At 42.4% G+C, this 16,603-nt stretch overlaps 1 protein-coding gene across 1 annotated transcript in view; it reads left to right on the forward strand.

The window, feature by feature from the left end:
• LOC147728263 (thioredoxin-like) overlaps window positions 1-13,924 on the forward strand; it is a 119,976-nt gene extending 106,052 nt beyond the window's left edge. The window contains exon 5 of the mRNA XM_086963762.1: window positions 13,853-13,924. Within this exon, the coding sequence (XP_086819888.1) occupies window positions 13,853-13,924 (72 nt within the window). The remainder of the gene's footprint in view (window positions 1-13,852) is intronic.
• The last annotated feature ends 2,679 nt before the right edge of the window (window positions 13,925-16,603 follow it).

Genomic DNA, 16,603 nt, shown 5'->3' on the forward strand with positions numbered 1-16,603 from the left:
CTGCCCCAGCATATTGTCAGGGTTAGGAGCTTCAAAGCCACGGCAAACAGAATTGGAGAAAGGGGTAATCCCTGTCTAGTGCGTCTACCAACAAAGAGGGATCCAATACAATAGTACTCCTATTGATACAAGCTGTGGGATCTGTATATAACAATCAAGTTTAATATACAAACCCCCAGCCCAGACCCATAGCCTCCAATGTAGCATATAAAAAGTCCCAACAAAGGGAAACAAAGGCTTTTCAATGTCTATGGATAAAACCGAGGCCTCCGGACACTCCTGCATGGGGGCTATCAAGTACCTGTATGAGCTGTCTGATATTCAACATAGTGCTACATCTGTGAATAAACTAATTCTGATCTAAGACAACAAGCTTGGCGACATTGCGCAAGAATCGAGTCACCAAAACCTTACTTAAAATCTTATAGTCTGTGTTAAGCATGGACAATGATCTATTATTTATTTTATTTATTTATTTGAAAGTTTTATAGAGCGCGAACAAGACCCTTGCGGGTATTAGAGCGCTGTACAAGGTAAATATCTTAGATACATAGATACATGGTAAATTACATACAGTTCCATGTCAATCAATGATAGTGTAATCACCATATCGTAGATACATAGGTATATGATGCATAACAAAGCATTCCATATATATCAAGCATAGTATAGACATAATATCTGGGCTACACAGAGAGAAAGTAAATAATATATAGTTCCATGTAGATCAAGTGTTGAGTCGAATAATAAAAGTAGCTCATGCTCAAGTGAACTTAGCCATGAGAAGAGATTTCACTTCTTTTTTGAAAGATGCAGTAGAGGGATTAGGTCTAGTTTCTGGGGGCAAAGCATTCCAAATTCTGGGCGCCATCCCTGAAAAGGTTCGGTTGTATGTGTTCTTCTTGTTGAATTTTTGCGGTTTCAGTAAGAGGCTTTTGGCACTTCTGGAAGATCTGCTCCCACATGAGGGCGCCAGTTTTTGTGCCAAAATAGCTGGGTGTGTTGCAATGAATGGCTTTCTGCATCATACATGCTATTTTTAGATGAATTCGGGCTTCAAAAGTTAGCCAATTAACGGATCTTAGGTCTGGGGATATGTGGGAGCTTCTTTTGGAGCCAGTAATAAGTCTAGCTGTGGCGTTGATTGAGGCTGTTAGACAGGCCGTTGAAGATCTGGGAAGGCCGCAGAGAGCGACACTCCCATATTCCACTCTTGGGATGACTAGAGCTTGTACTGCCAGATTGAAGTCCTTTTCAGGCAGGAAAGGTTTCAGTTTTTTCAAAGTATTTATCTGAAGTCCTCTCGCACTGCATAGAGCCTCTCAGAGAACTTCTCATAAAACAGAATAATTTCCAGCTGGGAGAACACAAACCGGTCACCCTTCGTTCAAATGCTACAGCTCAGGGTGCACTTACTATCTTGAGAAGCCAACCAAGCAAGAAGCCTACTACTGTATATCGTTCATCCAGTGGCCCTTCTAGGTAGGCTGTGTAATCCTAATCCAGTAATCATTCTACCAGTATCAAGAGCTTTTTTTGTTTCTACACACAGGTATTCCCTGTCAAGGGGTACCAAAGGGACCTTCCTTTCTATGCTATTCAAGTACTCTTCTTGTGTCTGGATGTCCACATGCAACTATGCATGAACCTCTACCTAGCTATTATACAATGTCCACAGATCTCTGCCATAAAGGCCTCATGCTCCACAAGTACAGAGATGGCTTCTTCAGTGTTCTCAATAAGGTATTTATGAATTGCATCACGCAGTGAAGCCCAAAAAAAAAAACCCTACATAAAGCTTCCATGTCGAGATGGCTGGTCTAGGAGTGCCCTAACACAAGGTAAGCAGGAGTTGATTGTGATTGGAGTATTTTGTAGCCAAATAATTAAGGGTGGGCAGTAAACTCCGCTCCGCTTGCGGAGTTTGCGGACCTTTGCCACTCCGTGCCCCTCTTGGAGCATGGAACTCAGCAAAAACTTCACCAGTTACCCACCAGTATTAAATCCTAAGAAAGGAAAAAAAAAGCAAGAGCATGGATGCCCCATCATTCTATGCATGCTCTGATCAAAGCCCTAATCCCCAGCGCACATGCATGTTTTGGCTGCCTTCTGGTTTGAATATAAGAAAGGTACCAGTTGCACTTCTGTAATGATGACCAGTACCATCCGTCATTTTAAACAGGTGGAGTTAGTACAGCAGTCAGAATGTTTTCCAAGGGGCAGCTGCTTAACCATTCGAGACACTAGATATCAGGCGTAGATTATCCGCCCAGCCTGCTTGTGGGATTCAGACTACTTCCAGCAGCATGAAGGTGGAAATGTGAGGTGGCGTTTTCCCACTCTGGTGCATGTGGCAAAACGGGACCTAGCATCAGAGGGTCCCTGACTTCCCTAGCTGTGCATCCACTGCGAAGGACTGAATGACTAGAGCCTGTGAGATATAGGCTGCTGCTACCCTGCCGACAGCTTCCTTGTGGAGCAGGGAGACCATTGCAATCCACATCTGTGAAGATAAAATGCTTTTCCCACTAACTGCCATATATCTTCAAGCCTCCCAGCACCATCCTGTCCTCCAGCTGCCACACAGAAGGTACAAGTCCGAGGGCACACCCACGGGTAGGGTGTTCGCAGATGAAGTGGGGGCAGCATCACTTGACAAAAAGCTTTTGGTGACATTGCTCCTGGCAGCAGTTAGACAGACAGCAATTGCTAGACGGCTACTGTGTGTGTATGAGAATTTAATTACAGCTCGTCTCATGAGAATAGTATTGGTTTTAAATTTCCTGAGTGATGTGAGCTGACGCTCTCAGATTTTTGTAGAAGGTTTCCTGTCCCTGACCTTTCCGATACTATAATCCGTTGTTTTTTTATGTGGAGACTGTGTGTTATTATATAGTTTATCTAGTGCCTGGCACTCTTTGGAAGTTGACTTTATCTTCTGAAGGTGAACAGGGCTCCAAAAATGGAACCTGGGCAGCGTTTATAAGTTCACTTATTTAACATTAAATTAAATGATTGCATTTGAGTTATAAGAGTATCACCGGATATTCTGCCTGTCCTTTGTTGGTAGCTGGCTTCGTTTGACGTTAGGTTTTCTCAAAAAGATGTTACACTATTTTGGGAAATCTGTGTTAGCATGGAGAGCAATGGATGTTTATAATGTTCCCACCCGGTGTGTCTCTTTTGCTTAGATAATAGGGAGATTGGCACTTCATGATGCAAAGCAATTTTGGTGATGTACTGATGTTTACCTTTGATGAAAAAATATTTTTTAATGTAGTAGTTGATGAGCACTGACGTTTTTGTACTGTGAATCTTGGCCCTGGTTCAAATCCATTACAATCGTTACTCGTTAGAAAGCAATTGTTAATGAATCATCTGACAATAGTCCATTGTGCCCCTTTCATTAGAGAACACTTTTTTACTTCATACTGCTAAATCATTTTCATTTTAATAAGAGAAAGAGCTAAGATTGTGTTGCCATGGACTTGTATTCTATTAATTCCAATAATTGTCAGAATGATGACATCAATGGGCTAAGAGAAAAAGCCACAGTAGTGTTCTGCAGGATACCATAGAGAAGATGATTGTGGGTGAGAGATTCCTTTTTACAGTGTTCTCCTAACAAGGGGGAAGGGGGTGTATCTCTTCTTCCTGAATCAATTCACAAACTACAGCCGAGCTTCTGTGTGGAAACCACAAAGAAAATGAGTCCAAGTGGTGTGGATGAAACCAAAGCCAATCTGAGCGCATTTCGAAGACGGGGTGGACTAGAGACAACTCTCTTCAGCGCAGTTCCTAGGTGGCTGGGGGTTGGGGGCTGCCACCGATGAGTTAAAAGGGAACACACTGGATTACAAATAGTTTACCAATGCTTTGGAGTGGGCGGAACTCTGCGGAATCTCACGGAGTTCTTACGTAACTCCGCAGAACTCGGCAAAGTAAATCTCTGCGAATTCCACTCATCCCTACAAATAATCAACATGAATAACTTAACCACAGTAGGGAGCTGGGTTGAGCACATATATTTTTCCAAGCGAATATACAAGTCATGAACCCCAGAATAGTGAGAGTACGCTCTTGTTAGAGGGTTAAGTGGAGTCCACAACCTCCCACTGGGACATCCAGTCTGTGAAAGGTTTGGCCAGTGTTTGTGTACCAGATGGTGGAATGGGGATGCGACCTATCCATTACCGTGTCTCTAATGCAATTGAAGTCTTCTCTCATTATATAAGGGTAGGGTAAGACTACAGTGAGCAGCAGGGTCAGGCCAAGCACGAATGTGGGTTGGTCGGCATTTGAAGTATGTATGTAAATCAGAGCTATATAATTGCTGTCAAGTCTACCTCTAATAATTATAAAACTCCCTTCTGCATTCATTGTTTCTGTAATGGGCAGGAAGAGAACTCCTGGTATAATCAAAATCAACACGCCTCTCACAAATGCTAAATATAGAGTAAAATATACAAGTCCTTGCCACCCTCTCTGCAATGAGGTATGTCTCAAATAAAAACGCTATGTGCGCACCCTGTAGTTTAATGTAGGTTTGCACACTAGAGAAATTGAGGGGCATATTATCAAGGGGGTTTATCTCCGCTTTTTTGGCTTCAAAAGCCAAGAAAGCAGAGATAAAATTATCTCCCTATTACCTAGCTGCCGCTAACACCAGTTAGCGACAGCTAGTAGGAGATAGCAACCATCTTGGGCCCCACTTTGCATCTCAGTGATATTTATCACTAATGACATGCAAAGTGGGCGTGCCAAGATGTTAGCGACTGAAAACAGTCGCTAACATCACTATCTCCTATTACCAACTTTTGGAGATATTCGCGCTAACTCCAAAAGCTAACACCTGCCCTGAGCAGTTCTTAGCCATGTTATCCAATGGGAGGTGGATAACATGGCTAAGAGCATTAGCTCGGTAATGCATGAATTTCGCTGACTTTTCAGCGATATTCATGCATTGCGGTGATTTTTATCGCATTTGCGGTAAACCTTGGTAATACCAAGGTTTATTTGCGGTAAAAATCGCCGCAGCTCAGTGGTAAATTTTTGTCTCTAACCAAGCAATAGCGATAATTATTGCTATTGCTTGGTAATATGCCCCTGAGACCTTGACCTTCCATGTGAGAAATATAATGGGGCATATTACCAAGCAATAGCGATAATTATCGCTATTGCTTGGTTAGAGACAAAAATTTATCGCCGACCTGCGGCGATTTTTATCGCAGATAAACCTTGGTATTACCAAGGTTTATCGCAAATGCGATAAAAATCGGCCGCAATGCATGAATATCGCTGAAAAGTCAGCGATATTCATGCATTACCGAGCTAATGCTCTTAGCCATGTTATCCACCTCCCATTGGATAACATGGCTAAGAACTGCTCAGGGCAGGTGTTAGCTTTTAGAGATATTCGCGCTTAATGCGAATATCTCTAAAAGTTGGTAATAGGAGATAGTGATGTTAGCGACTGTTTCCAGTCGCTAACATCTTGGCACACTCACTTTGCATGTCATTAGTGATAAATTTCTCTGACATGCAAAGTGGGGCCCAAGATGGTCGCTATCTCCTACTAGCTGTCGCTAACTGGTGTTAGCGACAGCTAGGTAATAGGGAGATAATTTTATCTCCGCTTTCTTGGCTTTTAAAGCCAAAAAAGCGGAGATAAACCCCCTTGATAATATGCCCCAATGTTCCTTCCATTCCAAGTCAACACTGGCATGAAATTGTGTGGTATACATCAGATGGATCCATAGGCCTATAGCTCACACATATAGAGGAAAATCAACTCGGCCTACAAATAATAATGAAAAATACAACAGCATCTACAAATTCTAACAACCTTCAACTCAGCCCACCCGGGACTTCAGTCCCTGCCCAGAGCCGAGATCAGGTCCACTTCCCGCTCAGTGCTCCCCAATCCAGCAATTGCCTAAATTGCACTCTCTCTCTGAGCGCTAATCTGTTGGCGTGAAGGACTTCCGGATGCTTGGCCCAACTGGTTCAAAGAATTGAGACAGCATGCCTTCCGTGTCATATGTGTCCAGCCAGTCATTCCCCTCAGCAGGCAAATTGAAGAGGAATCCTTTCCTTCAGCTTTCATCCTCTAGCAGGCTGGGAATAGTATGGCGTATTGAATGCTCATATCCCACAACAGGTTCTTTACACCCATAAACATTACAGCTGCGTCTGCACTTGAGTAGTGTAATAAAGGAATATGGAGACCTTGTCAATGTCAATAATAAACAGACCCTCAGTGGTGGCCTGCCATCCCTGAATGATAGCGGCTGCACCACCTCGGTCCTAGAGCTGCACTGGGCCTAAGGGGCCTGGCAGGCACCCAATGCGCTTGTTCAAGTGCATAGAATTTTGATAACCTTCGGGTGCCATCATCTCTTAATGCAAATCCTCCAGATAGGTAATCAAATATCAGGACGCAAGCCATCCGGGGTGAAAGCAGAGAGCAGATTGGGCGCAGGGGGGCCTCGAATCAAGCCCTCTATCCCACATCAGCCAGCGCCTTGGGAGTCCTTTGCTGGGTTCCCTTACGAGTGGCATAACAATAATTGAGGAGCCCCCCCTGCAAGGTAAGTAGAGGGGCCCCCTCCGGACTCTATCGGGAGCTCTCCGGCTGAAGTGCTCTGCTGAGGGGGCATCATGGAGCTTGGGGGCCCCCGCACTGCGGAGGCTGCGGGGGCCTGTGTTACGCCCCTGCCCTATGATGGTCCTGGCCATGCCTCAAGGGGTTCCTCCCCCCTGCCGATCTGACTGTCTGCACCTCTGTGGCTCTCTCAGCCAGCATTTAGGATACCAAGGACCCGAGCGAACAAGCTGAACTGGCCTTCTTGGGCCATCCAAGATCTCCTGAGTCAAACAGCTCCTAGTCCACCAGAGAGTCGGTGAGTGTCCCTTGGGCACAGATATAAGACCAGCAGGTTTCCTGCCACAATCTATGTTATTGTGGTGCTCTTGTGGTGCTCGATGGGCTCAGGATGATGATGCGGTGGTTGGTGTATCAAGGGACCTTGGGGGAATAACTCATGCAACCATTTAAAAATTCATGTGTATTAAATATACTACATGGAAGGATCCACATTGGGTGCCTCACACATGTCAAACATTGTAACTTTTTTTTACATTTAAATAAACATAGCATCATAGATGGAATTTGTCTCTCGTTGTTTTGTTTAATAAATTTGTTTACACATTTGAAGCATTCCACAGTAATCCATTAGTTGACTAAGCAAACGTCCCATCTGACTCAGTTTATATACATTATGAAGGACAGTTTGCAGCATGAATACTGTTAAATTGCAAGTAGTATATCATGCAAATGTATTTTTTTACACCCTCTCGACGTATACACTGATACTTCTCCTTTAGCAATGTAGTCCATCCCTTTGAACCACTTCCTGGCAGGAGGAACTTTACTTGAATGACAATGGAAGGCAATATTTCTCTTTGTTATTATTAGGCTACCAGCAATCATTAGTGGTACAGTATTTTCAGGTTTTTGAAACAATTTTATACAATCTGACTTCCAAACTGAATTACATCCAGGAAGCGGCACAGAATCAGCCCTAATCTCTATCTGGGATGTCCTTAAAAACACAGTAGATCAGAACTGGGTTGCTGCCCGTCTTCATTTGGACCTTTTAGCAGCCTTTGACACAGTGAGTCACAACACACTAATCAAATGACTTTAGGAAGCCGGAACAGAGGATACAGCTCTTGCTTGGATCGCATCATATCCTACAAAATAGAAAAAAAAATACATTTTCCTGCAATCTCTTCTAAACCATACAGCATTAAAGCAGGAGTCCCTCCACATCTATATGAAATCATTACCAGATCTGATCAACGGCTTTGACTTCACCTGCTATAACTATCCAGGTGACACACAGATTCTTCTGAAATTGGAAAACCCCAAGGACATTGGAATATCAAATATCTTCAGTTGCCAGTGGGCTGCTGACTAATGGATGACATGGAGCTATCTCAAAGAGTATGCCTCCAAAACCGAAATACTAAGCTGTGGTAACTGGAAAACTTGTGACCCTCTCTGCACGATGCCTGGTGATCTACGATCACTTCCAAAAATATCTAAGGAGGTAAGAAGCTTCTGAATTACCACAGATGCCAAGCTGTAAATGAATGCACCAGTGGCTAAGGTAGCCAAATCAAGTTTTCTTACAATGAAAACAATGCAACGCATCATCCTGCACCTAAAATTCCCTCACAAGGTTCAAGCCACCATCTCTCTAGTTCTGTCTACACTAGATACCACTAATGGTCTGCATCATGGCTCACCTTTGTCAACTATGTGAAGATTACAGGGAATTGAGAATCCTTCCGCCAGATTCCTCCCACATGTAAAGCCCAAGTACACACAGGCCCTACACTGGTTACCACCTTGCCAGAATATGCCAGAATATGAGGCTTCAAGCTGCTTTGTATCACTCACAAGGCAATACATGCCAAAGGACCACCCTTCATCAGTAAGCAAATCAACAAATACATACAACAAAGGAAGGGAATGGCTCCTGGTCTCAACATTTCAACATACATGAAGTGGAAAATCTTTCTGTTCAGGCAGCCAAACTATGCAATTCAGTACCCACACACTTACAATCCACTGTCAGCCATCTTAACGTCATAAGGTTAGTCAAGAGCTGGCTCAGATGAAGCCAAACTCACAAGACAAAGTGTGCAAAACAGTATTCACGGAAATGACAAACTATGCTTCTCACACCATAGAAATGACGTTTTTATTATGTATGTGTCATTGCACATTGAACTATATGCTTCCTGTTATATAAGCAGAAACATTTATACAAGGGAAAGAAATGTATACTACGCCACCAGATACACATGTATATAAGACAAAGTCATAATTGAGGCTTCTTGGTACATATAGGTGCACATATAGAGGAGGAAATACCTGCTACCAAAAACATAAGAAGGTCATGAAAAAATTTGCATAATTCACTACTAGATAAATGTGCACATCTGACTATGTACATATTGCTGCTTCTATGCACATGTATGTATTTGCACCTTTGTCCCATCCCTCCCTCTGATTCATCCCAAACATTTCTGACTACTATAAACACCCAAACTTAACTTCCTTCTCAGACGTTCCCATCATGTCTTAGCCTTGTAACACAACTAACAGACACATACAACAACTACTTACAAAAGAAACTTAAAGCTTCCCCTTCAAATCCATTCCCTTCATCCTTTCCCTACTAAAAACTCTACTAAACACACAAGAAAACAAGAACACTAACATAACACAACTAATGCCCCCTCAAAAAATGTACTAATCTACTAACTTTTAATTTCTAATCTTGGGTGACGGACTAGCATGCTACTTGCTGCAAAGTGCTTCAACGTCTTGTCAGGGGTAGTAAGTGCTATATGAATACCATTTACAATTATAATTATACTCTTAAACACATTAATGATAGGATAAGAGCTCCAATCTTGTATCATGCATCACAAAACAGATACACTTCCCACATAGGCCATGTTGCAAAACAGCATCCATCCAATCAAGCACACCCTATGGTGCAGGGGCTAAGCATGCTAGTAAGATCAGGGTTTAGGTTTGTCCACTAATGCCTTCAGCTCTTGTAATAGAATCAAACTCTATATAAATCCAACCACAGAACAACACAAAAAAGTAAAAAGAAAATGGCCACATTGAAAGTAAGGTGTTGCCAATTTTACAAAGAAATATGACTACACCCATACAGATTTGTGACCAGGCGCACTGGATCATTCATACATGTGTTGTTAAATTGATGTAGTCTGTAAAAGACTTGGCTATTTATTTATTTATTTGATTTTTAGAGTGTTCTATAGCGCTAGCCAGACCCAAGGTAGGGTATCAGAGCGCTTGACATAATGAACAGAATATTAGATATCACATATAGTGCACACGTGCGGACGACGAATGTAGTCAAGTTTTGGGGTTGTGAGTTAGCGTGGTGACTGTCCAGATTTAAGTGAGGAATTTGATCATCAAGAATAGTTTTGCATCCTTTTTGAAGAGAGGTATTGGGACGATTTTTCTGATGTCTGGCGGAAGCGAGTTCCAGATTCTTGGTGCCGCTCCAGAAAATGCTCTGTTGGAGATTTTAGACTTGTTGAACTGCGAAGGCTTCAGGAGTAGATTGTCTGCACTCCTAGAGTGTCTGTTTCCTCCTGATAAGGTAAGTTTCTGAGCTAGGTATTGTGGGGTGTTGTGGAGTAATGCCTTGCGAGTGATGCAAGCAATCTTTAAGTGCATAAGAGCTTCGTAAGGTAGCCAATTTAGTGCATTTTGGATGTGGTGATATGTGGTCAAATTTCTTAGATCCTGTTATAAGTCTTGCTACGGCGTTGAGACAGGCTTTTAGAGGGGCGGTTGAGATTTTAGGCAGCCCTGAGAGGGTAGAGCATCCGTATACCAGCCTTGAAATGACTAAGGACTGGACTGCAGTTTTGAGGTCTGGATTTTCGATGAATGGCTTCATTTTTCTGAGATAGCTGAGCTGAAAGCGAGCATTTTTAGCCATCCAGTTGATGTGGGTTTGCATGTTAAGGTTCTTATCCAATGTGATTCCAAGCGATATTGTACAGTTCAGAGCAGTGATCATTTTGGTCCATTCCTTTGTTTCCTGGGAGTTGTTGGGCGGCGAGGTTAGAAAGAATTCCGTTTTTTGTGAGTTTAGCTTGAGGAAGTTGGTTGCTAACCATTGGACTGTTTTTTCGAGAGCTAGATTCATTGGGCCTCTTTTATGAGGTCGTGCGTCACTTTTACGCCGCGTCACTTTTTGTGACGCACCAGCAGCGTAAAAAATGTGCCTTGTTGCACCATATTTACAAAGTGACACATCTAGGTAGATGCATCACTTTGTAAACCCCTGCGCTACATTATACCTACGCCAGGTATAATGTATGCAGGGGGGCGTTCTGATGCAAGAAAGGGTCATAGAAGTGACGCAGTGAAATCTATAAGATTTCACTGCGCCACTTCTGGGACACAAATGCGTCAATTTCTTACGCCTGCCTCATAGCAGGCGTAAGACTGACGCAGGCCCTTTCACATGGGGCCTGCCCCATGTGAAAGGACACATTGCTGGAGTTGCCTCACTTTTGTGACACACTCCAGCAATGCGTCACTTCTGCGCCATACAGATACGTCAGAAATACTGACGTATCTGTAACTCCTTGCGCCATGATGCGTCATACTGTAAATATGACGCATCATTGGTGTCGCAAGGAGGGCGCAGTGAAAAGTGACGCATCGCTGTTTTCACGCAGCAATGCGTCACTTTTCATAAATGAGGCCCATTGTCTTTATATCTTCGATGGAGGTGATCTTGATGTAAAGTTGAGTATCATCCGCGTACATGTGGTAGGAGATGTTTGCCTGCTGTAGTAGATCGGTAAGTGGTTCGACGTATAGGTTGAATAGAGTGGGGGATTGGGTGGAGCCTTGTGGTACTCCTAGTAGGTTAGGTGAGGAGAGTGAAAGAATCTTGTTGATAATAAACATATTTCTTTTCTGTTTTCCCCATCCCTTTATTATGTCCATTCCTTATGCAGCTTCGTGAGTACGTTGGATCGAGTCCCAGCACCCTAGAAAGTAAAATCCAGGAGTTAATGTGATTCATGCCACTTTGCAATCAATGTGAAACTCAATGGAGCCACAGTAAATTGATGAGGATTAAAGAATAGGCAGCAATGAAATGCCAGCGACCGCAACTCCACGTGTGAACTTGTCCTGACAAATTAAAGCATCAGTGGTGCACAGCTCATGTGTGTACATGTTTGGATTATTAAGGGACGCCTTTCTCACCAGAATGTATTCTGTTTTAAATGTAAGTGCATTGCTCCTGCTTTCACCACCCTTAATACATTCATAGGTTGCAGGACTTTGAGCCTGTATTGATCTGCTCCCAGCTCATGATGTCATAAGAACAAGTACCCATTGGGCCCTTAGGTGATTACAATATTTAAATGTGCATCTTTTAGACCCTGAGGTAAGACCAATCAATGGCTTTGTGTTTTTTGGTTTTCGCAGATCCCCTGAATGCAGGTTATTGTCTACAGTTCATGGCGGTTTTTTGGTTCTTCAGTAACCCGGTGAAACCCCACCAGACTCGCTGTGTCCTTGCACTTCTTATGACCTTAGTTGAGACGAGTAAAAAACTTCTTAGAGTCAATAACACCTCAGTCCATGTGGAGTTTAATGCATGAAAAGATTTTACCGCAATGATTTGTGTGTGAGCGGGCAAATGGTTTGCAGAGAAAAGCTACTCGAACTGCCTGCTGAAGTAAACAACCTTCAATGCAAGAACCTCCTGCCTCAACGCCAATAGAGAAATGTTTTCAATGTTAAGAGAAAGATATGGACACAAAAAAAGGTGAGTGAAGTGATAGGGGTATGAAATTACCATCGCATTCTTATTGATGCACTTACATCAGCTCGAGAAAGTGAAAAGCAAGCAAAGTGGATACTGAGGATATAGGTTGCAGCCAGGGAATGTGGCTGCATTGTCTCTGCACACTAATGAACTCTCTTTTGACAGCAAGTGATGACCCTAAGCCCCCAATTATGTCACTTCAGAAGCAACCGAAAACTGGCTGTCATATACTGGCTCACCCGTATATATCAGGAACAGAGGCTCAGAAAGAGAGACTGTAGAGACAAATTCCTTGCCTCCTTTAAAGTTTGGGCCTATCTGCCCAAATTTGCTCTTCTGGCCTTCTTTGCCCCTTTCCCCAGTAGAGACTCTGCTTTACCACCAGAGCACAGGGCGCTACAGACTAAGGGGTACTATCAAAGTGTGCCACTCATCTTTTAGGGCGGCTGCCGCCCCCTCATGAGGTAATGGCGAAGAGACACATGTTTGGAGTTGTCTCAGTACACAGAGCTGCAGCACAGGCCTTTGTCACTTTATCATGTGGGAGGTCCTACTGACACCATCATGGAAAATGCAAAACTGAGGTAATTAGTTTCTCCATGAGGGCACATTATGGGTTGTGGATTGACACATACATGTGTCAGATATGAAACGCTTTGATGTCCAGGTGATATGTGAATGGTGACATCTGAAAAGCAATTTTTGCACAAAATGGAGGTTATGATCCAGAAAACTGCATGGACCCTTCAACTGCAAATCTGTACATCTAGTCTGGGAGTTTTAAGGAATTCACCTTCATGCCCTGCCATGCGTGGAAATTTGCTAGTGAATAAAGATCTAACCTCAATCAATGTGACTGTCTGGACAGCTCTGACACCAGATCTGCTCAGAGTTAGCAGCCCCTGCTCATGATGTATGAAATGTCCCTATTTCAATGCACATACTCCCGATGATCTCCGCTCCCCCCGCCTCTGAGTTATGCTGCAAGCTTCCAGCTATGCCTTTGAAATATGGATTTTGAATGTGTTACACCTTCTGATTGGCAATAACTCCCCATCTGAAGGCCTAGTGTTCCATAAGGATTGGTTCTATCGAAACATTATGTTGTACTGCCCTGGAGCGCTCATGAGGTTTTGCAGCACCATTTTGGAGAGTCATCCCACAAGGGCCATGATAGAAAATTTACTGTTAGCTGCGCCAGCTCTGAATTAGAACTTCATCTTAACCTAGAAGATATGCTTAGGCCAGCCAAAGACTGAACACATTTAATTTGAGTTTAATATTTGTAGAGCCCAGGTGCATGATGACTGACTTCTTGCTGTTAAGAAGACATAACCAAACAGAAAGCTAACTTAAATCAGCAAAGTAGGATGATTGTCAGGGCCTTACTGAAAGCGAAGTGTAAGGTGATGTTCCTTCCTTTTTATTTCCAGTGGGAGTTTATCACGAATCTCCTCTACCCACCTTCCTTCACAGAAACCAGTATCATATTTTCCTATGACTAAGAGGAATGCAGGTTTTTTCCCTTTCACTATATGTCATTCAGAGGTGTGCCTGATTGGTTGATGCTTGCTTCCCTGATTCTTCAACTGTTTGATTCTAGTTGAGCCTAACCTAGTATGGCCCAAATTTGCCTCTGAAAATAATCTGCCCAGTCAGTACCCCAGTTCTAGGGGGTGCCCACACCATGCAATAATTTTAACTGTGAATAGTCGATTTTAAAATATGCAATTTTAAAGCGTGTGATCAGCAGTAAACTCACTTTTGGTGGCAACTCATTTTACCAGCACCACTGGCTTTCTAACTAGGCTAGAAAATGATGTGCCTAGATTGTGCTTGGTTTTCCACATTATCAACTCCAAAGGCTCCTGCCCAGAAGCCCCCATTCACCAGAGAACCATGAGCGTCAGATGGTGTAAAATGGTATTTTCTGTAAAGCAGTAGCATCACTGGACTTAGGAGTTTGGATGCAATTCACGTTTGAATGGTGTACTGTCGGGTTTCGGCTTAAGCAGAATTAACTTTGCCACATCCCAGCAGAAGAGACACATTTGAGCAACCTTTTGGCCAGAAAGGTATTGACACATTGAGTACAGACCTGAGGTTAATGAGTATAGCACACTATGTACAAGATCCTCACCGATCGCATTATGTGTTAAAGGTGCCATCACTTTTTGTTTGTTTCTAGTGCTCATGTTTGGAGCGTCTAAGCATGCGAAACTTTCTGTGTTCATTTTTGGCCCAGTAAGTTGCTAGGATACTGACTATTAATCAGTGACTGTTCCAGGATCTAGAAGAAGGTCAGGCATGGTTGAGAAGTACTGTGGAATTGGTTTCTGTCTTCAGAACACTATACTAACTGTGCTGTCTATGCAGCGGTATCCAAGACACAATCAGAGAACAAGACTAATGCCTAGATCCGGTAAATATACGGGCTCATATAGAGTCCCAAACTTTATGAAGTTAGTCCGAAGCTCACTAGAACAAAATTATCTTAACATCAAAAGGCCACAGCGATATTAGAAAAAATATTTTATTTTATTTTTCAAATTTTCAGTTCAAATATCAGATTGAAAAAATCATTGTATATCCATAATAAATAATCGCAACATTCAAACAACGTCCCACACATCCCTTCGAACAATCATGCTAAAACACACATACATCAACAAGTTTCATTCATCCTTCTCAAAACACAATCAAATTGCCTACTGATGTAGATGACTCAGGTCCCATGGGGTCTCATACACAGTTGAGACCAGCTCAAACAATTTTTGGACTATCTTTAAGCGCCTATGCGGCGGTATCCATCAGTGTATAGCTAAGCTCAGAAACTTGTGCAAGGCTAAGAATGTTCCTTATATAAATGTACTGAGGTTTGAGATCGTGGAAACTATGTTGAGCTCTAGGTAAACGAGAGTCTAATGATAGTTCCAGCACAAACCCTACAACAATCTCTCATCTTATAGTGCAGTCCCTTTATTTTCCCCACCTCGCAGTTGCAAGAGATCAGTCATCAAATGATGGGGATTTTAGCGAAAAGGCCAAAGAAGAAGAATGGGCGTATGTGTGGGAAAAGATCACTGTGTAGACAAGAAGACACGAATCCTTAACTTTCCACAAAAGGTCCAATTACTTTGCTTGTTAATAGAAGAAGAGTAAGATTAAAAATATTATGTTAATGCCAAATACATATTTTTGTTTCCATTATCTAAGAAAATATTTTCTTGAAATCAGAAACCACAAATAAATAATAAATGCTCTCGTGCTTGCTATTTCTCTTGCTTCCAATCAACTGTGAGGCTTCACTGAATTATATTTTTGAGTCATATGTCTTAGAAAGGTTTTTAGCAAACTTCATAGCGTGTGCATGTTGCCTGGTGGTTAGCGTGTCTATCTGTATGCATTGAGATCAAGGATTCAGTTTCTGCTGTCATCATGGTATGAGTTGCTAAGAAGTCTTTTCAATCACATGGTGTTTCAAGGTTCTCTCGAAAAAACACTTTTTATACTGAAACAGTATGCCCAAATGGGTTATTAATGCAACATTAGTAGGGTTATGGAAAGAAGATACTTATAATGTCACGCAAGTAATTATGTTTGCATTATCTCGGGAAACATTTATTTGAAATGTACCATGTCCCAAATAAAATAAATATCCTCTCTCTCTCTTTCTCTCTCTCTCTCTCTCTCTCTCTCCATACGTCCTATTCTCCTAATGATATTGCTATCAGCTTGCAATTACTAATTAAATTTCATTATATTCAAATTTAATTTATCACTAGTGGCCTTGTGACTAAGGTCTCTATCCCGCCCACTAAATTAAAGAGAAGAGGTCTCGCCGTCTCACGATTTGTGAGAGATTCTTGAAACATCACAAATCAAAAAGACACATTACCAAGGAGATAACAAAACTTGAACACTAATGCTTCAGTCAGCTATAAAGGGACGGATACAAGTTAGACCTTTGTACACAAAATCCAGAAGCCAGAAGACAGTTTCAACAGTTAGGTTTATTCTACATGAAGGGTCCCATGCATTCATTCCCAAATATTGCTGACGAGATCTGTCTGCCCCACAGTTCCTAAGCATTCCGGATGGCATAGCCTCATTCTACTACCATGGTTATCTTCAGTTTAGAGGTTTAAACATATACAGGCATCTAAGATGCCACACATACCTCT

Source organism: Lissotriton vulgaris, chromosome 3_1 (assembly GCF_964263255.1).
Source record: "Lissotriton vulgaris chromosome 3_1, aLisVul1.2, whole genome shotgun sequence".
NCBI classification, from domain to species: Eukaryota; Metazoa; Chordata; class Amphibia; order Caudata; family Salamandridae; genus Lissotriton; species Lissotriton vulgaris.